Source organism: Podarcis filfolensis (genome assembly GCF_964270895.1).
Source record: "Podarcis filfolensis genome assembly, chromosome: 4".
Lineage (NCBI taxonomy): Eukaryota > Metazoa > Chordata > Lepidosauria > Squamata > Lacertidae > Podarcis > Podarcis filfolensis.
The window spans coordinates 73,276,404-73,302,953 of NC_139607.1; the positions used below are offsets into that span (position 1 = coordinate 73,276,404).

The 26,550-nt window shown below is 42.9% G+C and overlaps 1 protein-coding gene and 1 long non-coding RNA gene across 2 annotated transcripts in view; one reads left to right on the forward strand and one right to left on the reverse strand.

The window, feature by feature from the left end:
- The window catches only part of GAP43 (growth associated protein 43), a 53,528-nt gene that overhangs the window by 9,538 nt on the left and 17,440 nt on the right, over positions 1-26,550 (forward strand). The window contains exon 2 of the mRNA XM_083609311.1: positions 18,327-18,939. Coding sequence (XP_083465437.1) covers positions 18,327-18,939 — 613 coding nt within the window. The remainder of the gene's footprint in view (positions 1-18,326; positions 18,940-26,550) is intronic.
- On the reverse strand, positions 4,884-8,351 carry LOC310761709. Its single transcript, XR_014547682.1, has 3 exons — positions 8,101-8,351; positions 7,502-7,572; positions 4,884-6,116 (listed from the first exon to the last, which is right to left on the reverse strand). It is a non-coding gene; the product is annotated as an uncharacterized lncRNA (long non-coding RNA).

Sequence of the window (26,550 nt, forward strand, 5' to 3'; positions counted from 1 at the left end):
TTGCCCTTTATTTACTCTCTTCACACCAATCATGTTTCTCTAAAACCTACCCCTTGTCCTATCTCGGTTTTCATTTTTCTCCTAAGCTAAGAAGCCCTGTCTGTTTCATTTTCCATTCTTTTTTTATTACTATTTAAAAAAGACCCCTTCCAGTGTTTCTACATCTTTGTTTATTATGAAAAAGGAGGTGAACATTGTCCAGAACTGCATGTGTTGCTCTAAATGAAGATTATGAGACTGGTTGTTTAATTTTCCAGTCCTTTTCATAATAATTTCTACCATTATTATTATTAGTAGTAGTACTAGTAAATTTGTATACTGCCCTATACCAGTGCTATACCTGTGCCTGCACTAATGCTGCACAAAAGTGACCCTCTGATGAGATTGCTGGCTGATCATGCTCAGTGCATACTTTGAAGCCACTCTTTGGAATATTTGGATGGATACTCTGTTGGAATTGGTTCCTGCTCATCTTAGGACTTACTGTGTTATCCTAGCATTTTGTTTTGAGCAGCTAGTAATGTGCTCTTACATTCTTACATGCTGAAGTCTTACATGTTGAAGGAGGACCATACCACATGCTTTTTCTAAATATCATATTATAATTTGTAGCACCCCCCCCCGAATGTATGAGAACTGTCCTGCTGAATAAGAACAAAGGGCCATCTAGCCCTGTATTTCTGTTCCCCAACAACAGTAGCTGGGCAGATTCTCACAGGAAGCTAAGAAATATGGCACTGGTGATAGTGGCACTGGCTTCTTCTTCTCATCATACAACTCCCATGATCCCTAGCTAACAGGACCAGTGGTCAGGGATGATGGGAATTGTAGTCCCAAAACATCTGGCGGGCCGAGTTTGCCTATGCCTGCCCTGAATTACCTTTTTACTCTAGCCTTCACTACGGTGGTTAGGGCTGATGGGAGTTGTAGTCCAAAACGTCTGGAGAGCACTTGGTTGGCAAAGGCTGCTTTGTTAATTCACACAGTGCATAGCTGAACTATGGTATTCATTTCCACAAGAGGCAAAGATGGCCAGCAGCTTGGATTAGACAAATTAGTGGAGGATAAGGCTATCAATGGCTTCTAACCCTGATGGATACATTCTGCCTCAGCATGCTTCTCAATACCTGTTGCTGGAAACTGCAAGAGGGGTGCATGCTGTTGTGTTCAGATCTTGCTTCTGGGCTTCCTAAGGGCATCTAGTTGGCCACTGTGAGAACAGACTGATGGACTAGATGGGCCACTAGCCTGATCCAGCAGCAGACTCTTCTTTTTCCTACAGTGTGAGCATTCAGAAGACCATTGCTAATTTGTTTTGTTACCCTGGCCTTCATCTTCTAGTCTTTTTATTTTGCACCACCTCATTTGGTTTGGAGATCTCACCCCATGCCTTACTATCATGCCAGATGGTTACGTAATTGTGAACCTACCAAGCAGAACTTAGTTGACCACCAGTATGGCCTTTGAACTCTACACAAGAGTTTCATCCATCTATACTTGTGGCTGTCATTGCATTATAATCCACATAAAGTGCATTGCAATATTCCATTTGTAAGGTTATCAGTGCATGGCTCCCTTTAGCTATGGTATCCGTGTCTAGGAATGGCTGCAGCTAATGCTGAAATTGGTAAAAAGGACTCCTAACCACTAAGGCCATTTGAGTCTCCAGTGACAATGATGGATCCAGGAGTACTCCCAAGCTATGTGCCTGTTTCTTCAGAGGGAGCGCAACCCTGTCCACAACAGGTAACTGACATACACATTGCAGGAGGTTGGATGAGAGAACCCTCAGGGTCCCTTCCAACTCTACAATTCTGTGATCTCAAACAGTAAACGATTCATCCACAAGGCCTCTAACTTATCAGGATTTAGTTTCATGACCCTGTCACATTCACCCCCCCCCCAAGTGAATCTTTCCCCCTAGTGTGAAAAATATCCTAGTTGATCTGAACCACTATCAAAAGCTGCACTATGATTGTAATGGGTATCACCTTTCCGGCACTGATGCTTGTGGGAGGACAAATGTATTGCCCTAAGAGGATTGCACCACATACTTCCCCTGAATGTTGCTATATATCTGTAGCATCCTAAGAATGTAAGAGCTGTCTTGCTGGATCAGAATAAAGGGCCATCTGGTCAGGCATTCTGCTCCCAACTTTGACTTGGCACACAAATTCGACTTAGTAGAGACAGCCTTTATCATAACAGTTCCAGAGTTTCCATTTTGTAATGGAAATGTTAATGTCGCTATAGGTCCTGTTTGGCTCACCTAATATCCCCCTCCACTCCCATTTTGTATTGTCTGAATTTGCAAATTGGCAATACAAATGGAACCTGAGACCATTACACCATGCTATTTGTTCTAATCAGCTGATAATCTAGGGGCACTAATACACTTTATAGCATCCATAAAGGAAGATTAGCTTCCCTTCATTTGAAGCAATAACCAATAGAGAAATTTGCTATTGTCTGTTGATGGCCCTGTTATTTATTAATATTTATTTGCTTATATTTATAGCTCCTTCCTAACCAATTTGGAAGTCAGACCACGTGACAGACCAAATAATCTCTTGTCAATGTACACCCATCCACTCATGTCCCTTGCCTTCTGAGCTGTCTGGCTGCTCTTAACCTTTGTGCAGTCATCTCCAACTACCCATAGACTTCACTCCCCTAAACCTAATCAGCACTCTTCCAGCTGCTGCTTGTGTCTTGGGGAAAAGGCATGGGAAAGATGAGGGTGTGGGAATTCCCTTGGTTGACGTATGATCAAGCCAATTGAGCTCCTAGTAGGTAGAAAGCTCTAGTTGACAACCTGCACATGGTTGCACTCAAGCCCATCACCTACCCTTTTGCCACATCACTTGATTTAGGTCTCCCCTACTGCAAAAAAGCTAATGCTATTCTAGGCCACATCAACAACAGTATAGTGTCCTGGTGAAAGGAAGAATAGTACCACTCTATACTGCCTTGGTCAGACCACACCTGGGGTACTGTGTCCAGTTCTGGGTGCCACAATTTAAGAAGGATATTGACAATCTGGAATGTGAATGAGATGATCAAGGGCCTGAAATCCAAGCCTTATGAGGAATGGTTGAGGGAGTTGGAAATCAATTCAATAGGCCTGTTGGCACAAGAAAAGTATTCAGTAGGTCCCTAAGTCTTAGCAGTGAGGAAGCCTGCCAAATTTTATGGTGTCTGGGATTGGGGGGAGATTTGGAGTTTGAAGTACCCTGATCCCAGTTTCCACAGCCCCAAACTTCCCCACACAAACATAGTGAAGCGGAAGCAGAATAAACAAGTTCCTGCATTGTACAACTTCTCAGGGCCGGAGAAGCAGTCACTGCAGGAGCCGAACAGTTTCCACTTACTACCCCTCTTCTCTGGCTAGGAAGGTATAGCAGAACACTTGCGTCTCTCCCTGAAATGGGCTTCACAGAACATCCTTCAAGGACAGGTGCTATAGTAGTTCTTTTCCTGAGCCAGACACTGGAGCAGGAGCAGAGGAGTTGAAATAGAAGCAGTTCTCCCTGGAGCTTCTCCCTGGAGCTGAGCTTGGGAAGGCCCACTGTAGCCCAGGGAGACTGACCACAACCATCTGCTTTAGATGGTTGCTTGCTAGTTCGAGCAGAATAACTGAACTTGCATTGTCATGATCTCTCTCTCTCCTTTTGTAGGTTCCCTCTCCCCCACTTTACCAATCTCACGTTGCTGGGTGTTGCCACTGGGTGCTGCCATTGGCTGCTAGCTTTGGCACTGACCTGTGACAGGGCCTTCTTGGTGGTGGTTCTCCACTTGTGGGATGCTACCCTGGTGAGCTGTGTTGATCTCCCTTAGGAGGAGTTCTCAAACATTCCTGTTAAGCCAGGCATTTGTTGGTTAAAAGATGCTATTCTTGGCAACGTTCAAATTAAATTATTAGCTATGCTTTTAAATATTCTAACAGTTTACATCTTTTTAGATGTTCTTAAAAGTTTTCAGATGTTCCTATTGTTTTTAAATGTTTTAAGTATTTTTTTTTACTTTTAATTGTGTTGTTTTGTTGCTTTGGTGCTTGCTGCCATGGGCTCTCATGGCAGTAAGGGCGAGATAGAAATTTAATACATACATACATACATACATACATACATACATACTAAATTAAATTTTTGGTGGGAATTGGCATTTATATAGCTGCATAAACATGGTAATTTACAGAAATGAGTGCAAATCAAGCCAATTTTTATATATTGACCCCTTCTAAATTTGTGAGAGAATGGTGGAAAGCAGAATGAGATTTGAATGGATTTCAATGCATCTGCTCCAGAATGATGCCTTTTAATAGATTCAGATCACTATACAAACTAGTAAGTGACAACAAATTGAGCAATTTGATCTCCGCTTTCTTAAATACCATGGCAACACAGTAGAGTACCAGATTTCAAGGGCCAGGTCAGTTCCCAGAATACAACTGCTTCAACAGAAATAACACAAGCGACAAGATAGAACACCACTGCTTTTTGCCTACAGCTCACACTTGAGGGTGTTGTAATGCATCACAATGGAACTACAAACTGTTGTCAAGAGTGATCTGCTGGGAAGAGCAAAGAAGTCACAAGGAGCTGACCTTTGCTGGCACATAGACAGCTGGGTAACCTAAAAAACCCAATCACTGCTCAGAAACATATATTGCCAAATTTATGACAAGAAATTGTAACAGACCGAAATGTTGACTATGGCCTCTGATACTTTGCTTTGTCTCAGTGGTACTGTCCATTGTACCTACATGCCTACATGCCAATGTTAGCAATTCACATTGGATAACTACCCTAACTTTTAAATGTAGTGACTGGGCACAGATCATATACAAAGAGCAAGAACACCAAGAAAGGAGTGGTGTCCACAGTACTGGACACAGTATTGCTGATGTGAGTTACAGTTCTTTGGAACATCAAATTGTGTGGATGCATGGAACATATGACAACTGAACAGGAGTTCAAATAGAAACTCCTCAGTATTCTAGAATCAGAATAAAAAGTGAAGAATTGTGTCTGTCACAGATTATTCTGTCTCTGCTTTTTACAATTTTCAAAAGAAACATTCCCCACTGAATGGATGCTAATTTAATTATTAAGGAGGCTGCAGTCACAGTCACTATATTCAGATCTTCATTCTAGCAGAATAGCAGCTAATGTGTCTTCCAGATTCTGTGAACTACAACTCCCATTGGCCCAAGTCAGCATGATCAATGGTTAGGAATGATGTGAGATGGAGTCCAAAATAGCTAGAGGACATCACAATGTCCTTACTCCTAGAATGTGTATGGTGGGCAGGGGCGGGTTAACTGCATGCTAGCCTCCGTTCCTGACTTACATATGTTTACTATCACTACAAAAAGTCCTGCATGCACCGTTATATGTGCAGAGGGCTTTTCTGCATGACCAAGAACCCTGTGCTTTCAGGTTCCCCCAACACAAAGACAGAGGCTTATTCTTCTTTGTTGTAATCTTCTTCATTCGCATGGTTTGGGGTGGAGCCATGATGTGACTCCTCCCATGCATTCTTTGGAATCTATTGGAATAACCTTCTAGATCAGGAACAATGATCAGCAACGTTCAGTAGTTTAGCAACAACCAAAGGGCCAAAGGTTCCCCATACCCAATCCCAGACTCTAGGAAAAGGGCTGAGTTATGCTAGTATAGACAGATTTGGAGAGAAACACAGCTTTCGCCTCTGCCAAGAGAAACCTTGAATAGAGATAAGTTTTGCCTTCTCTGCTGTTTTTTGAAATTATGTTCCCGATGCCCCTTTGCGCAGACTGTCATCTAAATGCAGGATTGGTCCAGTACTGGTCCAGTAGGCTTTAAGACATTACCTTCCATTATGACTACAATTTAACATATCTGCTTCTAAATGTCTGCCACTTTCTTTCTGCTCTGGCCTTATGCTCATCACTTCCTGTTCCCTTTTTTGTGTGTGTGGTTTGCTCTGCCGCACACGTGTTTATTCCGAACAAGTTAGCAACATGCCTAATTATCCTTGCTGTAAGCATCCTGTGTATCATTAGCTCCTTCTGCTGGGGTGATTGTTCATTCATTTCTGTAGAGCAAATACGGCTTTGATGATCAAAATAGGATCTGTGAATTAAGGGGAGGGAGCATAATCAGACTGACACATAAATCCCAGTGAGAAATATGGCGACACGAAGCTATATGATAAAGTGGGCCTGGGGCAGTTTTCAGTAGGTCACTGGGATACTGGAGGCAATACATGGCCATCGATAGCCTTCTCCATGAATACGTCAAACACCCTTTTCAAACCATGTTGGTGGCCATCTCTGCATCCTATGGCTTGAATTCCATGGTTTTATCTATGTGTGAAGAAATGTTTCCTTTTGTCTGTCCTGAATAATTGCCTTTGTATTTTCCTCCTAATATACTCTAACATGTGCCCTCCCTCCCAATGCTAGACATGGGTGGTATTATTGAACTAAACAGTTGGGTGAGCAGAATGACTTCTGCTTGCACAGCAGGGCTGCCCTCTTCTCTTCTCCCTGCATACGCCCCGTACCATTCCCAAATCTGCTCTGGAGGATTGAGGGAACCCAGAGGACAGATTTAGGGCGTGAGCTGGGAGAGGAGGAAAGTTATTTCTCTTGTTCAAGGATATAGCTCTACATAGCTGTCAACCTTCCCTTTTTTGCGGGAAATTCCCTTATTCCAGCACCGTTTCCCGCTGCTATCCCGGATTGTTAGATATCCTGTAGACTATCTCCAGGACAGGTTGAGGCTGCTGATCCCTTATTTTCGAGGCTGCTGATCCTTTATTTTCAAATCTGAAAGTTGACAGCTATGTAGCTCTACCCTGAATATGACCTCTGGAATCAATGTGATGGTGCTGCCACCAGTGTCCCTTTCCTGATTAGCCCATTTTCTTTTTTGCTTTTGCCTCAATCTTGGTCACATTATGCTGGGGGTCAAACTAAATATGCCATTGTGAGAACGCAATTAGCACACACATGTTAATTACATAAATAGCAGCCGCAGGGGCCTCAGAGCAGCTTCAGGACCATACAGGAGGGTAGAAAACTTGTTCTTTTCCTGCCACATTCTGAACTAAAACCACAAAAAGCAGCTTCAGAGAATCATTTCAAGGGGAAGCCTCCCTAGGGAACATTGCTGCTTGAAATGCAAACGGCAGCTTTGGAAAGCCAATTTTGTCAAGTTTGTGACAGGGAAACAAAAATGTGCGTGTTAACTGCATCCATACAATTAAAGTTGCACCTAGTTTGGCTTTTCCCCCTGACAAATTCCATGTATAATTTTGTTGCTCATTCACCCAGTCTGAAGAGATCTTTTTCTCTTCAGTTCACTTAGGTATATACACCATTCTAAATACTCGATGTCATCTGCAAACTACGCTACCTATCTATGCTGTTTTCTTCTGCTGTGGTTACTGCTTAAAGAAACATATTTTCAATCTATAAGAGGTTTACAGAAGATACAGAGAAAAGGAGAATTACCCAGATAACCCATCCCAGCTGCTTTTAGCACTGTATAGTTCCAGACTAACATTTGTGAAGTAAACATGGGCCTACAACAACAGCAGAAAAAAAGTCACTTGGAGGAGGGTGACTATCAAGGGAAGAGTTAAGCACATACATTTCCTTCCTGCTACCTCAGCTTCAAAGCACTTTGCAGTGGTGGGAGGACTTCGTGTGGAAGGTTTGCCCAAGAAAGTTACAGCTGCACAAGAGAGACTTGTACTTGTTCTAATATCCTTGCATACCATCGCAAAGTGAAGGGCTGCACTTTTCTGGAATCTGCTGGTTCAGGCTTCTCCCCCGCCCCTCCCCTTTTCTTGGAGGAGAGTGTTGAAGAAAAGAATGCAGGCGAACCCTGTGTGAATGCTGAGAGATAATGCAAAAAAAACCCCTCTCATTTCACACACCCTGTCCCTCTCTGTACCTCCCCAGTTTACAGGCACCCACTGATGGATCTCTTGCAAAAAACCAAGAACAACTCTTGAACCATTTTCCTGGGGGAAAGCCCTTCCCTCCAGACCCCTGTGCTTCTTAGCTTTATCCAGCATTAGTTGCACTTGCTCACAGCTTCTGCTTACCTGTAATGTGGCCCTGGGGCAGCTGGTAATGGAACATGTACAGTGCTTTGCTCCCCCCTGGCAGTTTCTCTGTCAGAAGTGCCCTCGGGCTTTTCTTTGTGCTGGAACCTGAGCAGGAGCTAGCTGTGTCCTAATTGACATTTCCAACTACATTCTTACTCATGCGCTACTGTTCTCTCCCTTCCCATGGAATTCATAAGGCTTGATTCAGTCAAACATGCTCAGAATGTAAACACGGACTCATTTCAATACACTTGAAGCCAGCTAAGAACCCTCAAGAGAAGTATTTGGGGGTCTCTCTCTCTTTCTGTACTTTGTGGGGCATATATTGGGCCCTGTATATTTTTCAACATTTTAGCAGTCAGGCAGTTATGCTTAAAGACCTAAACCAAGTTTATTCAATTCCAGCGCTAAGTACCTCGAGATCCTGCCCACGGACAACTTGGCAAGTCGCTAGTCTGACAGAAGACAAATGAAACTGTTTAAGAATATATCCCCACAAAGGTCAAAAACAAACAACTTTTTAAAAATAAATAAATAAATAAATAAATAAATAAATAAATAAATTGCTTTTCTATTATATCTTGTCGACAACACATGCTATGACTGTAACATAGGTCAAAAACAAATTTCTGATAGGCTGGACAAGAAACCAAAGAACTTTTCTGAGCCCACAAAAAAGCAATACTGTAATCAGTATTTTATTCTGCACCTTTGTTCTGACTACTCAGTTAACGTGCAAATATTTTGAGGCCGTGTCTGAGTTGATAGCTACTGTGCACATAAAGAATGTTCATATCCGTAGTCACCAATGCTGTGGTTTTAAAAGCATCTTGGGATAGGCTTAGAACATGTAAGGAGCACAATAGATGCTCCGTGTTGTCTGCAGGCTGCCTCATCCCCTTGCATAGCACGTCTGGCCATAGACACACCTCCTGTGTGATTAGTGGCAGGTTAGTCCTCCAGTCTATTGTCTGGGATGGAGGAAGGAAGGAAGCTTTGCTGAAAGCAGCCACGTATTAACACATCAGCATCCAAATCAATATCTTCCCTGACAGGACTAATTCCACAGAGACATGGTGCCGCCAGCCACGCTGTAAGGGAAAGCCGTGCCGGTCCGGGAGAAATGCAGATGTGGAGGTGCCTGGGACCATGGCAGTCCTGGGACTAACACAGCTGGGGTGTAGGAATCGCCGCAAAGCTGCATGGTTTGCTAGGGAAAATGCCCTTGTATCAAGCTTGGACAGGTTTGTCTCCAATCTCCTGCTTCAGTATCACTTGTCTGTGTGCATCCCTCCTGCACCACCCCTTTGGTGCTTTCTCTTTGTCATTGTCTGTACCATTTTGCCTTTTGCTCTTGCTCATCTTCCTTCCTTCCTTTCTTCTCCTCAAGGTCTTGTAGCACATATTCTTTCCTTCAACCATTTCTCTCCCATCCTTCTCATTGACTTCTCAATCCCAGTCAATCCAGGGTGGCTTTTGCAGGCAGGGGGGAGGAAAGGCGTGGCACCTGTTGCTTATGTTTCTGCTGGAAGGGCGAAACTTCCTTTCAGCTTGTGGTTGCTGCCAGGTGTCGGGAATGAAGATCCAACTGCACAGCCCGAACCCATCCGCCAAGCTACCTGCTTCCCCAGCCGTTGGGAATTCACCTGCTTCCCCTTTCCTCTAATTGCTTGGGATGTTTGCTTGATTTAACGAACCCGTAAACACCACCTAAGAATGTTAATTGCTCCTATTTCCAGTGACACAAATTAAAAACACTACCACCACAAACAGAGCACAAGCAAAACAAGAGCAGGGAGGATACTTTGTTGAACTTGGCACCCTTCTGTTCAGTGGATGGAGTGAACTTTGCCATCAGCAGCAGTAGCTCATGCTCCACCCGTATAAAGCAAAGTTCAATGTTTAAGCATTCCAAGAAGAACTGGTACCCAAGCATCATTTCTCTGGGCACATCTGGTGTAAACTTGTAATATGGGCCCCTTTCCTCGTCCTCTCAGAAGGCTTTGCCTGCCTGATTTATTAAATAGGGTAGGTTGTTTGATGTCCTTGAGCTTTTTGATTCGCTCCCTTTGTTGGAACTGCTTAACCAAGGCTGTAAACCAGGCAGAGGCAAGCTCGGCCCTCCAGATGTTTTTGGGACTACAATTCCCATAATCCCTGACCACTGGTCCTGTTAGCTAGGGATGATGGGAGTTGTAGTCCCAAAACATCTGGAGGGCCAAGTTTGCCTATGCCTGCTGTAAACTATTGGAGGCAGAAATCAAAGTTCCATCTCCTACAGATGCAACTGATTCTTGTACCTTTGGTGTATAGGATCAGGAAAACTGCTCTTTTTCATCACTTGTGGATGCTCCGACCATAGTAACAACATCTGCCCTGGCATAGAAGAATCCTGCTAAGAGAGCTGCAGGGCGGAGGAGGCAGAAGCCGCAGTCTTCTATCCTGGTGCCTTCACACTATTTAGCTGGGTTAAGCGCAACTGTCCTTGGTGCTAAATTGCTTCCACACCTCAGAAAGCGTGAAAGGTTTTTTCCTGCCTCCTGTGCCCATGTTTTGCTATTTTAGTAGATACAGTTGGCAAATCTTTTCCCTCTGCACTTCATTCTCAGCTATTAGATATCAGTCATCTTTGATTTTTATAACATGATCCTTTTCGTTCTGTCTGACAAAACAGCTATACGAGGGGTCCTTTGGAGAAGGCTGAAAATTTTTGTAGTTTTTTAATTAGTATTTATATCCCTGAGCCACTGCATATGTGGGTGTATTTGATTATATGTGTGTACATACTTTTTAAATTAATAAAATAATGAAAATGAGAAAAAGGTGGCTAGCTGCCTCCGCTCCCCAAGTTTTACAACGTAGGAATCCTAGATTGTCTCTGTTTCTTGAGAGGGATAGACCTACCAACTAAAAAGGGGGTCCCTCTGTGAATCCTGCTACTCCATTAGCAATCAGCCTGAATAATGGGGAAAGGTACATTTTGCATGTGACAATTCCGTTCCCCCGCCTCTAGTCATTAATTACATAGGGAGCTGCCTTATATCGGATCACAATGCCTTGTTTATCTTGCCTGGCATTTTGTAGTCCCTGTCCTGAAACTGCCATGGCTGGAGATGCCAGTGGTTGAACATTGGACCCTCTGCATACAAGGCATATTCTCAACCACTGGTCCTGCTTCATTGCTCATCTGAACCTAGGAATCTGCATAGAATTAGAAAGAGATTCACAAAAAGGGCCGAAATTCCTTACGAGCTGCCCTTGTTCCATGGCTGGATGAGCGGGAGGCCTCAGGTCCTCTGAGAATTGGTTTTGGATATTGCATCAGAAGCACAAGGTTTGCTTGCTTACAGAAGCCAAGCTTCTCTTGCAATGCCCAAACCGATTCTTATAAATGTCTTCTCCATTTATTTCATCGGAACTCCACCCCCCCCCCCAAGCCAGGGGACTTTGCTCCCTAAGATTTTTCTCCCCAAATCTTTTTGTTCAGTCTCTCTTACTTCTTCACAGGATTATGAAACCTATCATTTATGATCAGTGCTCTTCCAAGGTGTTTGACGCCTCCACATTCTTCATTTACCCCATTTCAAGTCACGTGCCCCTCCCCCCATCACTTTATGCTTCATAAAACCAAACGATTGGATCCACGCACTTGAATGTAGGTCCTCCAGATACAAAGAGTGGTTGATTGTAGCCACACAGAATAAGTGAATCGCGTCATCTATCTGCATTTCTGCTGCATCTTCCTCCTAGAGGGAGGAGATGAAAGTGTTCTTCTCTTCCATGGGAGGACTGATGCCAACCCAGACTCTTTTGTTGTTGGTGTGCTACCTGCTATGGGATCAATGGGGGAAGTTGGCTCTGGTGGTCCCTCTGGTAGTCCTTGTTGCTGAAACACATTAATTCTTCCCCCTATCAGCCCTGTATTAACCTGAACTACCCATCAGAAGCAGAGATGCTCCAGTGTCCTGTACCTTCTTATTGTAATCCAGGAAGACAGGGGAAGAACAGATGGGAAATGACTGCTGCATTTCAGTATACGGAACTGTTGGAGAAACACACACAACAGTAGAGGGTGAGGTAGCGAGAATGATGCCAAAATAATGACTGCATCCTCTCCTGAACTGGGAATCTTAGACAGTGAGTCATGGATCTACGTATTTAATGAAAAAGAGGTAGAAATATTATGAAGATTGTAGGTTTGATCATGTGGATTGGAGAATGAGGTTAACAAGCCTGAATACAGTCCTTTGGGCAACTAGTAGAAGTCATTTTGACAAGAGATTCCTTGGAGGAGGTTTGGGGGCATGAAAGAAGAACAGAGTGTTCCCTTCTTCCAATATATGACAGAAAGGACTCTGGGGAATACATGTAACGAGGACTTTCTTTCTTTCTTTTTTTGTCCAAATAAGTTAGATCAATAGTGAATTTTCTCAGGGCTGCCAGCATTCTGTTTATGAAATCACAGGTCTTGCCATCTTAGTGTTTTTTTCTGTACCTCAAGCTCCTAAAATTTAAAATAGTCTTCAAGTTTTAGAAACTGAAAGCTTATTTTAAAATGCTTCTAAATGAATTACTATTCTTTAGCGTCAGCTTGTTATTTTGGAAGCGTGACTTACAATTTTAAAGGCATCCTCTGCTGTACTAACCATGCAACATATGCAGACTGCCTACACAATACACTTTCCCCCACATTTCAGGTGAATTGCTGCTCTATGGATGCCTCCAGACTGCCAGTATTCATTTAAATACCGGCAAATTGAAGTTTGTGAAGTTAAAGTGGATTAAAGTGTTCTGACTCTCAGACACAACAAACCCACTTTCAAACACAACACAAAATAGACTTTTTGCTGTAAGGAAAGTTATGGGAAAATGTGGGGTGACATTAGATTGGTGGAAAGCCATATAACCTTGACACAAACAAATCAGGGTGTGAATGCTCAATGAACAATGGACATCATACAACCTCCGCAGAAACTTTGTGCAAATGAATCAGAATGAGTAAGCTGGTTGCCAGAAGTGGCCTGTGTTCATGACAATGCTGAACCAGCTTTTCTTAAATTACTAGAATGTAAGATACTGAGATCAGCAATGTCAGTTCTGTAGAGCTCCAATGGACCAGGAGGGTCACTGGGGAGACGGCTTGGAAAAATATTTGAGTCTCAGAGAAGCCAACACTCATGGGTCACTAATCACCTTTTCTTAGTCAGCCATCCCATCGCCCTAATAATCTGCAGGCACTCACCAGCTTAATGTCTGTCCCATCAACTCATAGCAGCATTTTCTTCCTGCTAATGCTAGCAGGGCATAATGAGACAGGCAGGAAAGACAGCACCAAGCAGGAAAGTGACACACCAGCAGCATGGATCCAGGCTGCACAGGATCCCCCTGGCCACTAAACAGCTGGGTATCTGACCTAACACCTTCCTCCGTTGCTGCTGGTGAAGACAAGGCCTCCTTGGCTTTCCTCAGTCACTTGCGCTGCAGTGGTAGTGGAGTCCTATCTGCTGCAGCTCACCCAACACCGCTGTCCACATCTGACTCATTGGTTCTTGTTTGTGGATGGGGATGTGCATTTGCATATCTCATTGAAAGTGATCAGTGAAGACAGATGGCGCCAACAAGCATTCTGCTGTGCTTTTGAATGTGCATCAGACTTGTGCCGTAAAGTGATACATGTGCAGAAGCATGCTTACTTGTGAGGGTTTGCTTAGCTGCATTGGTAAGCCTGCCTCTAAGTGGGAACCACATTAAATTGCCTTTGTGGGAACCTGTCCCTGTGTTTAGCTCCTTAGCCTGGAACAGTTTGTGTCATGCTGGACAAACCCCTTGACCATGTTGCATCTGCTTTCCCATGCTGCAGGCAGTGGTGACTGGTGTCCATTGGACCTGGTGGGGCATAAGGCGAGGGACCAGTGACAGGCACAACCATAGCCAATGACAGGCAGAGCCAATTAATTTTAGTTTTGTTCCCACCCTCTTTTCTGCTGAGTTCTACAAGGGCAACACTGAGACTGAGAAGGATGAAACTTATAGGCAGCACCATCCGGTGGTGGAGACTGAAGTCAGATTGTGATTGGTGGGGCAGTGTTCCATTTGCACTAAAGGAGAGATCTCCACTGCCTATAGGGCTGTTGGCTTTTGAACGTCTCTTGCCTTCAGAGCTCTCAGCTTTCAGGCTGCGTATTGCTTCCTGACCACCACCTGGATTCAAGAGCCGCCATATTTTGTGGGGACAACCCCACTCCTCTGCTTGTCCTCCTAAAGAAGAAACAAAATAAAAAAATCCTTCCAGTAGCACCTTAGAGACCAACTAAGTTTGTTATTGGTATGAGCTTTCGTGTGCATGCACACTTCTTCAGATTTCATGTGCAGAAATGCACACAAAAGCTCATACCAATAACAAACTTAGTTGGTCTCTAAGGTGCTACTGGAAGGATTTTTTTTATTTGGTTTCAACTACGGCAGACCAACACGGCTACCAACCTGTAACTCCTACAGAAGGAGACTGAAAAGCTATTTCAAGTGTGGCTTTCTCCCCCAGTGCATTCAAACAGAGCTTCAGATAGCTGTGCTGTGCTTTTCATCCTGCAGGATTTCCCTGGGGCTGTGAAAGATCTCTAGGCGACGAGCTTGCAAATGGGTTCTTAATGCATTCCAAGATGCCCATTTGAAAGAACAAATGTGTATGTACAGAACATTACCTTTGGGAGCCCCACTGGAAATTTCAGGATGGATGTTGAAAATGGAGAGGCCATCAGATTCATCCAGCCTAGCATTATTGACTCTTACTGGCAGCTGCTCCCCTGGGTCCTGAGCAGAAGAAGGAATTTCCTATTACTTTATGAACATCAAAAACAACAAGAGTGCTGTAGCCCCCTAAAGACTACTATCATGCTATAAGTTTTCATAGACTGGAGCCCACTTCACAAGATGTATGAAGATGCATACTCAGTTGCAAATACATATCTAAATTGTATTATATTAGTGGGGTGTGTGTGTGTGTGTGTAAGTGTGTGTAAGCAGTGAAGTTGGAGGAAAATGAAATGCAAGAAACAGTGACAATGACAATTCAGTTGGAGCTATAATGTATACAAAACAAGTGTAGTGATAGGTGATAAAACAATCAAGATGGCAATGCTGAGTGAATTAACACCTGTAGCAGGATATAAAACCATTGTCTCTACTCAGATCCAAAAGAATAGAACTGAAATTCTTGATTAAATATAATCCAGGAGTTTCACATTGGAACCCATCCCTTGAAATTCCTTTATTCACATTTGGCCTCTTCAAGATCAATAGCAGAGCATCCTTGTAGAATGAAATGTTTTCCCACAAGGTTTCTGAACGCTACCATTTCCGATGTCATATTTGTGCCCTTATGATTCTTTTCTATGTGGGCTAGGCTGTTTGCCCTGTGTAGAATGTGGACGGGCATTTCTGACAGATGGTAGTAATGTATATGATGAAGATGAACAAGTAAATTGACCCTTGATGATGTGGCTGACATTTTTGGTTCCTGCAATTGTGTTGCCTGATTAGGTGTGTTGGGAGGACAGAGTTGGCATCTGGGTCAGCTGCAAGCTGCGGTTCCACAGGTTGTGTGGGCCATTGTTGCTGGTGAGTAGCTATTTCAGATGAGGGAGATTTACGTAACCAAAGACTGGCTCACCAACCATGGGCCAGGAGAACAAAGCATGCTTGATCTCACTGCTTAAAGTTCTCCCCATGTGGCTCTATACTGTGAATTACACTACGCATCTGGTAGATTCTAGCTCACAAAAGCTTATTTGTTATTTGCCACAATACTGGTGGTTGTTGTTTTTTTGTACTGCAACACAGATACTCTAGATACCCTCTGGAAATTGCCTTATATCTACCCCAGCATTGTGTATTCCAATGGGCAGAAGCTCTTTGGGGTCTTAGGCAGAGACTTTCCCCACTGTATGCTACATGATCCTTTTCAACAGAGATGCTGAGGATTGACCCTGAGACTTGAACCTGAGACTCGCTGCATGGCAAAGCATGTGCTGTGCCACTCAGCTATGCCCCACCCTGCCCAGCCCATTTAAATTTGCCTCTGCTTTCCCACAAACTCTTTGCTAATTACCTGACCATAGTATCATGGAATTGTAGAGTTGTAAGTGACCACGGGTGTCATCTAGGCCAATTCCCTGCAATGCAGGAATCTTTTGACCAACATGGGGCTCAAACCTGTGACCCTGAGATTAAGAGTCTGATGCTTTACCAGCTGAGCTATAGAGGTCTGATGAGGTCAGCCTCTCATCAGTCTGCTGTACTCAAGGCTGGTGAATTACTAAGAGAAAACAAATATGTATATAAAAAGAGACATAAAAGATGGTATTTATTCATGTGTAGAAGTCAAAACAGAGCTATCCGTCATTTAATACCTCTTTAGGAAACATTTAAAGCAACTTAGTGCTTATGTTTGCACTAGATAGATGCTGCCAGTGTGCACTGTAGGTCAGGTCATTTAAAACCACACTTAAAAGAAACCATCTGATAAATGTACCCCTTGTTTTGGAAACAAAAGGATAGTATTTCATGATAAATATGTTCAGGTTGTTTTATTTATTTATCTAGAGTATTTATAGGGCACTCTTCAGCAATGCTCTCAGAGTGGCAGCTTGCAATAAAATAATCAAACCACAATGCAATACAATGAGTCATAAACATCTCAATAAAACAAGACACAGAGGAGCAATAAATTAAGATAAAACAGTAACAGTAAATCTCATCAAGCACTTAAAAAACCTGGGCAAATAAAAAGGTTTTTACCTGGCACAGAAAAGAAAACAAGGCTAATGCCAGGTACCTCTACTGGTAGAGGGGATTCCAGAGAATTGGTGCCACAACAGAAGAGGCCCCTTGTCTTGCTGTCACCACCTCATCTCAGAAGATATGTTGGGAAGGGCTGTTGCTTCATGAATGAGCACATGCTTTGTGTGCAGAAAGTCCAGGAGGCGGATTTAGGGCAGCACAACTGGTTTTGCCACACTGGGCGCCAAGCCTAGGAGAGGCACTGTAGGACGCTGCCACTATGATGTAGTGAATTGAACATAACAGAAGGTGATATGCAGGAGTTGGGGTGCCAAATTTTGGGCTCACGCAGGGTGCCACTGAAATTTGAAAAACCAGAGTTTGCCCCTGGAAGGTAGGATCTCTGGTATCTCCAGTCAAAGCTGAGACGAACTCCTTTCTAGAAACTTGGAAAGTTGTTGTCATTCAGGAGTGAGCTAGGCAGGACAATGGTCTGACTTGGTATATGACAGCTTCTTGTGTTCCTAAGGTGGCAAGACTTTTAACACCCATAAATGTCCATATCAGAATAGATGCCTCTTCAAAGAACCTGGTGCCGAGCCACTTAGGATTCTGTAGGTCAGAACCAATACTTTGAATTGTACCTGGAAATGGATCACTGAGATGTGTTCCATATATTTGGCCATGCTGCTGCATTTTGCTCTTACTGTTGAACAGCACATTTCAAAATTCTAAATGAGATGTTTAGTTGATGCATATACAGATCCATTCTATCATCTATCTGTCTATTTGGCATGACCTGCAAGCCCTGTGACAAGTATATGGCTTTTTCCACACATGCTTTCTTCAGAGGCATTGCCAAAATCCTGAAGCTCTGGGGATGGGTCCTTTGCAGTGGTTGCCATAGGTCTGTGCTGACCATGGAAGGAAAGTGGCAGTTCAAGCCTGCAGCTCCTAAAAGCTATGGAGAGAGTGCTTTCAAAGTCTCCTTGAATGTTGCAGAGCATGGGCTGAACATATTGGTGTGGTCAGCACAGAACATCATTGTAGAGTGGCAGTTGCTATGGGAACGGTATACCGGTGTTGAGTGATAGGCAGCTAGCTCACCTATCTTCCCTAATAAGTATAAAGTGTCTCTCTTAAGAGTTCAAATTATAATAAATATGGGATTGGCTTAGCATGTTGAATATAGAATGGAAGCCACATGCTGGATTTTCATTCTTTAATGCTGCATATTAGTAGTAACATGTTTTTCTACTATTAACTTTGCTTATTACAGCAAGTACCAGGAACGAGGAAAATGAAAGCCTCCTGTAATTGCTTTATGTTTGCTATGTGTGTTCTGCAATATGCTTGCCCAAACACCCTAACTAACTTTCACGGAATGTATTTGCTCAAGAGATTTCTAATCAAACCTCCCCTCTCTTTTCTTCTCCCCACAAAAGGTTGAAAAAAATGATGACATTGACCAAAAGATTGAACAAGATGGCATCAAACCAGAAGATAAAGCTCATAAGGCAGCCACCAAAATTCAGGCTAGCTTCCGTGGACACATAACAAGGAAAAAGCTCAAGGGGGAGAAGAAGGGAGATTCCCAAACTACTGATGTTGAAGCTGGTGAGAAGAAGGAGGAAGTCCTCGCCAATGGCTTGGCGGATGGCAAAGCTGCTATTACAGAAGCTGCTCCAACTGAGAATGCCCTGCCTGCCGATGGCAGCAAAGGAGGAAGCACTCCAGCAGATGAGAAGCAGGGGGAGGGCACAGCTGACACTGGTTCAGAACAACCTGCCACAAAGGCCACTACTCCCGCTGCCCCGTCGGAGGAAAAGTCCGCTGCTGTTGCCGCTGAAACGGAAAGTGCCACTAAAGCTTCTACCGATAATTCACCATCCTTGAAGGCCGACGAAGCCCAAGTCAAGGAGGAACCTAAACAAGCCGAAGTGCCTGCCACTGTCACTACTGCCGTTACCCCCACTGCTGCAGAGGATGCTACTGCCAAGGCAACAGCACAACCCCAAACAGACACAGCGGAGAGTAGCCAAACCGAAGAGAAGACAGGTACGCTAACAATAGCAAGGGAGGAAAGCTGTCTTGGAATGGAGATAGAGTGGTGATGTGTGAGCTAGGAAATGGGGATTAACATTAGGATTAAGCCACCAGTGGTCCTTCATGAGAACAGGGCAGGTGTAGCTTTAAAGCAGGCAGCCATCTATCCTAAATGAAAGTTGGCAATTGACTGGCTCTGTGGTACTGCTCCATGATAGAGGAGCCCAATTTACAGTTCTTGGGCTTTGATGTGACCAGCAAGAGATTTATCTCCCTTGCTCTCCCCTGCAAACCTCATAAGGAGGTTTCACCCATAAGGAAAACAAACCTGTTTTCAAACATTATGAGAGATAACATTTTAAGTGTTGCAAGAGAGAAGTTTTAAAAACTCTGTCCACCACGATAGGGTTGGGTTGGGTGTCATAACATACCCCCAGTCACCAGATTATACCATTTATAATAAAGTTGCCATAACGTCTGGCCATTTCTGTCCATGAGTACTGCATTGCCTGATAAATTCACAACCCAGGGCAGCTGATTTGAGGTGTGATGAGAGAGCAGTAAATAGTTAACAATTTAATTTATTGTTGTATTTATACATCCAAAAGGTGGGGAGAGGTGTTCAGGTGCCAGAATAACTTGACCAGCTTTGGGTACTGTGTGTCTTGACTGGGCAGTGGGGTTGAGTAGTGCAATTTACTGTTCCACCCCAGGCAGCAAACTGCCTTGGGCCAGCACAGATTGAATTTTTTAGTTTATTTCATAAAATGCATACACCGATTGATTGAAAATCAACAACCACCACCCTCAAAGTGGTTTACAAAAGATAAAACAGTAAAATCAGAAAATTTCACAACCATACTTTTAAACCTACAAAAGTTAAAATACTAAAAACAAATTAAAATCACCTCAGCTTTCTAAGCATCTGGGTAGGCTTGTTGGAACAAGAATGTTTTTAGCAGGTGCCTAAAAGAGTACAGTGGAGACGTCTGCTTGATCTCAAGAGGCACAGAGTTCCAAAGTGCAGGTACTGCCACACTAAATGATTGAATTCTTACTAATGTGGAATGGGTATTGTGTGGCGCTTGTAGTAGTGCCAATTCCACCAATCGAAGTTATTGAGTGGGCACATGCAGGGTAAGACGAATGAACACAAATGGCAAAATGATAGTGGTAAGGTTTGTGGTGCAAGGGCGGTAAGGGGAAGACAACAGGCATTGGTGTGATAACCCAGAAAAGGTGGCTTATAATTGCAAAATCTGAAACCAGCATAGGAATTGTGTAGGTGGGCTCTATACTGGAGACTTAAACTACTAGTGTTTCCCTCTCCCCATCTAGCTCAAGCATCCTGCTCTCAAAGTGGCCAACCAGCAGTTTTTTGGGAAGCCGGCCAGCAGAACCTGAGCAAAACAACACTCACTCCACTTGTGATTCTCAACAATTATTATTTAGGGGCGTGCCACACAGCAATTATGGCTAGTAACCATTAATAGCCTTATTCTCCAAACAGCAATAGGCAAATAGTAAAATGTACAGCGTATCAGGCAGAAAGAGCAGCCAAACTGAAATGTATCCATTCTCCTTGGGTCATGTTTTCGTATGGCTTGATTCCAAATGACTTCAATGGAGATGGGCCAGAGATGATTTTGAATCACAGTTTCTGCCAAATTGATCTGTAAATCTCATGGGGAAGCAATGTCTCCAGTACCATAAAGCTAGTAATCTAAAACTTTGAGTGGGATGAACTGAATAAGCAAGGACACATAGGTTATGTGTATAATAAACTTCACAATTCTGGTTGACAAGGGTAAATTATTTTCAGCAGGAACTGAGCTTTTCTTGCTGGGGCCAGGGAGAAGAAAGAGGTGGGGGAAGGGATGGCAAAGAAGGTGCCTAGGGGCATTTTCAGTCAATAGGCATGTTGAAAGAGGCTGCAAAGCTCATTTGCTCCCGTGTAGTCCAATTAATCTCCATGGAACTGTGCCAGAGCAAATGGGCAGTGGAATATGGTCTGTGAAGAGACACTGGGTGCAGATGGCCCATCCTCAACTATGGCAAACCTTGTAAGGATCCTCCACTGGGTTCTGATTTAAATATTCCATTCTTTCATTTTCTGAATCAACCAATAGGCAGAGAGAGGCTTGTCTTGTAACAATTACAGTGGCGCCATACGCAAGGCAAGCATGGAAGCTTGGTTATGCCATGTATCAGTTTTGATTGTACTATAAAAGCACAGTGCCATGTATGCATTGTGTTACAATAATGCCAGTGTAACTCACTGTGAGGAGGCCAAGAAACCTTAGGTTGCCCATGGCTTGGCTCTAAAGTTGTCACTGAACTTCTCCCTCCAGTGAAGGTTTTCATCAGAAAGATAGCAAGGGGTGGGAGAAGAGGAACAATGACAAAATAAAAAACTTAGATTCAACAGCCCAGTAAAATGGCAACATTGCTAGGTAGAACCTAAATAGCTGAAAGATTGCCTCCATCCCTACAGCCTCTCTTGGGTATTAGACTCAGGAGAGGAGCTCTCTTGGTAGTTCTGCCACCCTCAGGAGTGCAGGAAATGCAGCCCAGGCTTTCTCTGTGGCAGCCCCTACATTGTGGAACACCCTCTCCACAGATATGCATCTTGCATCTTCATTATACAGTTTCAGCGGTATGCTGAAGACATACCTCTTTGTCTTGGACTCTGAGAATTCAGGTATTTTTGTGGGGCCCATCTCTTCTATATTTGGGTTAAACTATATAGCACTGCTTTTGCTTCAAATTGTTTTACTTGCCTTTATGATTGCATATAAATTGTTTACTTCTTTTATATTGTTTTAATTGTATTGCTGTAACCTGCCCTGGAACCTTACAGTGAAGGGTGGGTTAGAAATCCAATAAACAACAAAACAAATATTTGACAGAAACAGGGGCAAATTTTGATGCTCCTGGGCAGGCAAAACATCTTCAGGTATTTCAAGAGGAATTTCCAAGGTTCCATCTAGGATTTAACACTATAGTTGAATTCCAGGCTCTTTGAACAGTTCACATGCCAGCCTGGAGATCATGCTCCAGTTCACATAGCTGACTCAGCTTATTAAAACTAGACCATGAATTCTGCAAGAAAACCTATCTTTCCTTGAACAGATGAGAAGTTCGAGGGCTTTCCTCTACCCTTTGGCTCATGGTAGCAAAACCATTTCAAATCCAATACAAAAAGTGATAGGATTGATTATATTAGAATGAATTGTAGAATAGTAGTGAGAAATTGATTGAGCTGATTGAGCTATTAGTGGAAAATTGATTGGGGTTTTTGCTTGGAATTAAGCTGAGCAAAAATCAATGTTTGCTTAGCTTAATTGGCTCTAAATTAACATTGTCCAAACATTTCATAAAATTGTGAAATGAAGACAGGAATAAAAATGTTTGTGTCTACCCATGATGCCATTTTGTGGGCCCTCTTAGATACAAGGTGGAATTAAAATAGATTGGGTGAGTGAATATTCACTTTCCCTTTAAACTATAATTTAAAGGCGAGCAGGGCCACTTAACTGCTTTCATGGCACACCATGAAAAGGTGCTTGCTCACCTCATAAATGCTCCACCCTACTGTCTCCACAGTCAGGTGCCTCCCTTTAATCCACTTCCCACAAAGTAAATCCTTTCCTTCTCTCCCCTTAATGACCTGAGGGTGCTCTATGGTATACACCATGCATTACTCTCTAAAGGGGCCAGTGATAGCTGGCTTGGAGTGTGAAAGGTGGAACTGAACTTTCGTAGGAATTTCCTGAGTCTTCATAGAGATGCCTGACACTTGCTCTAAAAATCGTTGGCATTATTATTTCAGTGAGCAAAGGCTGGCACTGTAATTGGTAGTGGAAGGCTGCCAACAAATAAATAAATCTAGTTGGCTACAAGATGGTATCATTGGCTGGCTAATTTCCAAGGCACACTTGGCTCCCACTATTACAAAAAAGTAAATGCAGGTCAGCCCACATTTTTGCAGTGGTGTTCATCTGGAATAAATTTTCCTATAGTTACTGCCTCAATCTTCTAATTCAAGGACATGATCTCATGGGTGACATTGACAGTAGACATACCCTTCCCTTTATTTGTCCTATGTTTGGGAAACCATGATGTCATCTGAAATTGAGCAGTAAGCAGGAATTGCCTAGTGCATCAAGTAACTGCAGTAATCAAGATATTTCAGGACTTACAATTATAATAATCATTTTTATTTCTTAACATCAGGCACAACTGAGCTGGAATGTCTCTTGTGCAGGATCCATTGAAGTGATTGAAACATGCAACTTATTCTTGTAGAGATGTGGACATGTAATAATAATAATAATAATAAATTTTATTTATATCCCACCCTCCCCAGCCGAAGCCGGGCTCAGGGCGGCTAACAACAATGTACTGCTCTTTTACAAAAATGCTTGCTTAAAACTGATATTGTATAGGACCGGCATCCCCAAACTCGGCCCTCCAGATGTTTTGGGGCTACAATTCCCATCATCCCTGACCACTGGTCCTGTTAGCTAGGAATGGTGGGAGTTGTGGTCCCAAAACATCTGGAGGGCCGAGTTTGGAGGTGCATGGTATTGGAAGTCCAGGTTCCCTCTCTTCTATCCTGTAAGGATAGTCCCTACATTTGGAATTTACTCAACCTTTCTCATATAAGGATCACTATTGAACTTGGAAAATGCAACTGCTTCCCCCTAAGGTTCAGAAAATAGCTCAGTTTATTCTGAGTTCCATTATGCTACTGATGCTATCTCTCTGTCAACTTGTGAGCCACCAGGCCACCTTGTTTGTGCACATAACTTGTGCTATCTCAAGGGGTGGGATGGAGCTTTGAGTGAGCATAGGATTCTAACTAGGTTCCTCTCTTGCCACCTCACACTTCATGGCCACTGTGCTGGTGGTACTGCTCTTGTGTAAGGGCTCTACCAGGATCAATGTCCTTCCAAAGCCCAAGTATCTCTATGCTGGCATAAATATTTTTACAGTGGCACAGTGATGTCCTCTGCCAGATTAGGAGGTGATCCTATCCTGCCTGCTGGGCATAATTTGAAGATATGATTGTTCTGAAAGTCACTGCAAAGTTATCACATATATACCAGCTATTGCTCTAAAGCAATAAAAAGATCTATTTGTGGTAGATCACCTGGCTAGAAAAGGCCAGGTTTTCATGTGACAATGATCTCAAGGGTTACGTCGCTATCTGAAGAAGAAAGTATGCCTCTGTACTCAGGAAAGTCAAATTATGCATGTAAAGCTGGCAAAATCTCTCTCTCTTAATGTGGCACTGTATCTTTGCTGCATTGTTCTACATTAAGGCTTTCTCTGTCACCCCACACTCTCAGGTTGTTTTAGGGGTCTTTATATCTCAAGAACCTATGGATAACTATTCCATTCTACTTTCAGTTTCCTGGTGGACATGGATCTCTGTAGATGGTTACCAAAATGTTTGAAAAGCCATTTTATTTTATACAGGATAGTGGTAAAGAGACACATTTCAGCTACTTTGGGTATCACTTGTGCATACAGGATTGAGTCGGGGAAATGTCAGCTGTAATATAAAATGTATGAAGAAATCTAGTTCTAATGTGACCATTTTATCTGAGTATTTGAAACACCGTGCTTTGTAGCTGCTATCACACTGAGCAAATTTAGTGCCTGTTCCAATTTCACTTGCATTAATCCAGAGATCTATGCACTGATTTCTATTAAGTGAGCAAACACACTGGCTCCCCTGTGATGGCAATGGAAGGATTAACTATAATGTTCAATCTAGCTATGCAATATGTAATTTCTTTCTTCGCAAGCTCTGTATAACAAGGGCCACATGTATGTCTAAACTTGAAATCATATGCAACCTTGCGTTCTCCTGTGCAATGAAATCCAGTGTGGTTTCCACAAACTCCTTGTTCTTCCCTGTTTGTTTCTGGTCAGGAATGTTTATTGGCTTTATTGCTAATTATGAATGTTTTGCAAATACTCCTTCCCTCTCATAGATTGCATTTCCATTTTTAATACCAAGGGGTGATAAGTGCTTTCCCCATATTCTGGTATTACAACTATTGCTGGGCAACCTGTGATGTTGCTGGACTTCCAGCTGCCATGATCCCTAACCATGCTGGCTGATGGGAGATGGTTTGTTTTATTTATGAATACTTTGCATTATTTTCTGTGTATTACTGCAGCATTTTTATAATACTGTTATTGTTTAACTTAACAACATTTTCCATTAAGAAATTTTCTGAAAAGGGGACTATACATTACTTAAGGATGGGATTCACTTCACAAACTGTGTCAGCGGAAGTCCTGCACATTGACAGTGGCTTCTGCAATGGGGCTCCCCACTCTCCTCCTCCCATGCACTCCCCATAATTGGCTCAGGAGTGGGGTGAAGAACCCCCCAGAACCGCACATGTAGGAGATGGATGATTGTTCCATCTGGCAAGCTGCAACGCTTGCACAGAAGGAACGACCGTCACAGTGCTACCTTGAATTTTACCCAGAATAATTAAACAGCATAAGGAGGTTCACAGGTTCCCTAGTCATGGCTTTGGACATTTGGCAGAAGGGCTTTCCTGGTGATTTGCTGACTGTTCCCAAGGAAGTCACATGCTTCCTCCTCAGTCCCCTTTTAAATTATGTCTCTTAATCAGGAGACACAGTACCATTTAGGCTTTCCTAAGTCAGTTTTCTGCCTGAAGTAGAGCACCAAATGATGTCACTAGCCCATGTCTTATTCCAGCTTATTTGAGAGTTGCCAGGCACCCATTCTGTTAACTTTTAGGAATCAGGTTGAGACACATTTACACTCTCAGCCATTTTAATTGGAAGTATGTTAAATATTGGAAGGATGCTATGTTAGCTGTTGCTTTCACATCTAATTGGCATTTAATCATCTCAAATTTCGCTGATTTTAATTGTTTAATTGTATATATTATATTGCTGTTGTTACTCAGTTTTATTGTATAATGTAAACTGCCCTGGGATAAATATTATGGGTACCATATAAAAGCCTTGACTGTCTGAATGAATGAATATTTTTAGAATATGTTATTGCAGCACGATCCCATGTCTGTTCAAAAGTAAGTCCTATTGAATGAAATGGGGCTTACTCACAGGTAAGTGAGGTTGGGATTGCAGAGTTAGTTACCATAAGTAAAGTATGCTTCACTGTAAAAATCTCATCTCTCATCATCAAGATCACCCTTAGAGAAAGCAACTCTCATCATGTAGCCCTTTTGTTCCAAAGGGGTTTTCTCATCCCCTACTTCAAAGCCAGCTCTCATCTATTGCAAAGGGCTGCCTTTTCTTTCCCAGGTAACCTGAGCAGCAAAACAGACTTCAGCACAAAGATGGATTCTGCTTTAAAAACTATGACAACAACAACCAGTCAATGTCTCTAGCTTCTACATCACTGGCCAAGAGCTAGACTGATAGCAAGATAGAGATTATTTTCTAATTTCCTCCTAGGAACCTGCATATTAATTGCATCCCTGTGAGGAAATAGCTTCAAACATGCTTGTCTCTGATCAGCTCGATCAAAGTTTTTGAGAGCTAGGGATTGGGAATATAGGTACTCTTTTAATGCAGAAGAGCCTTCAGACTGGCTGGACT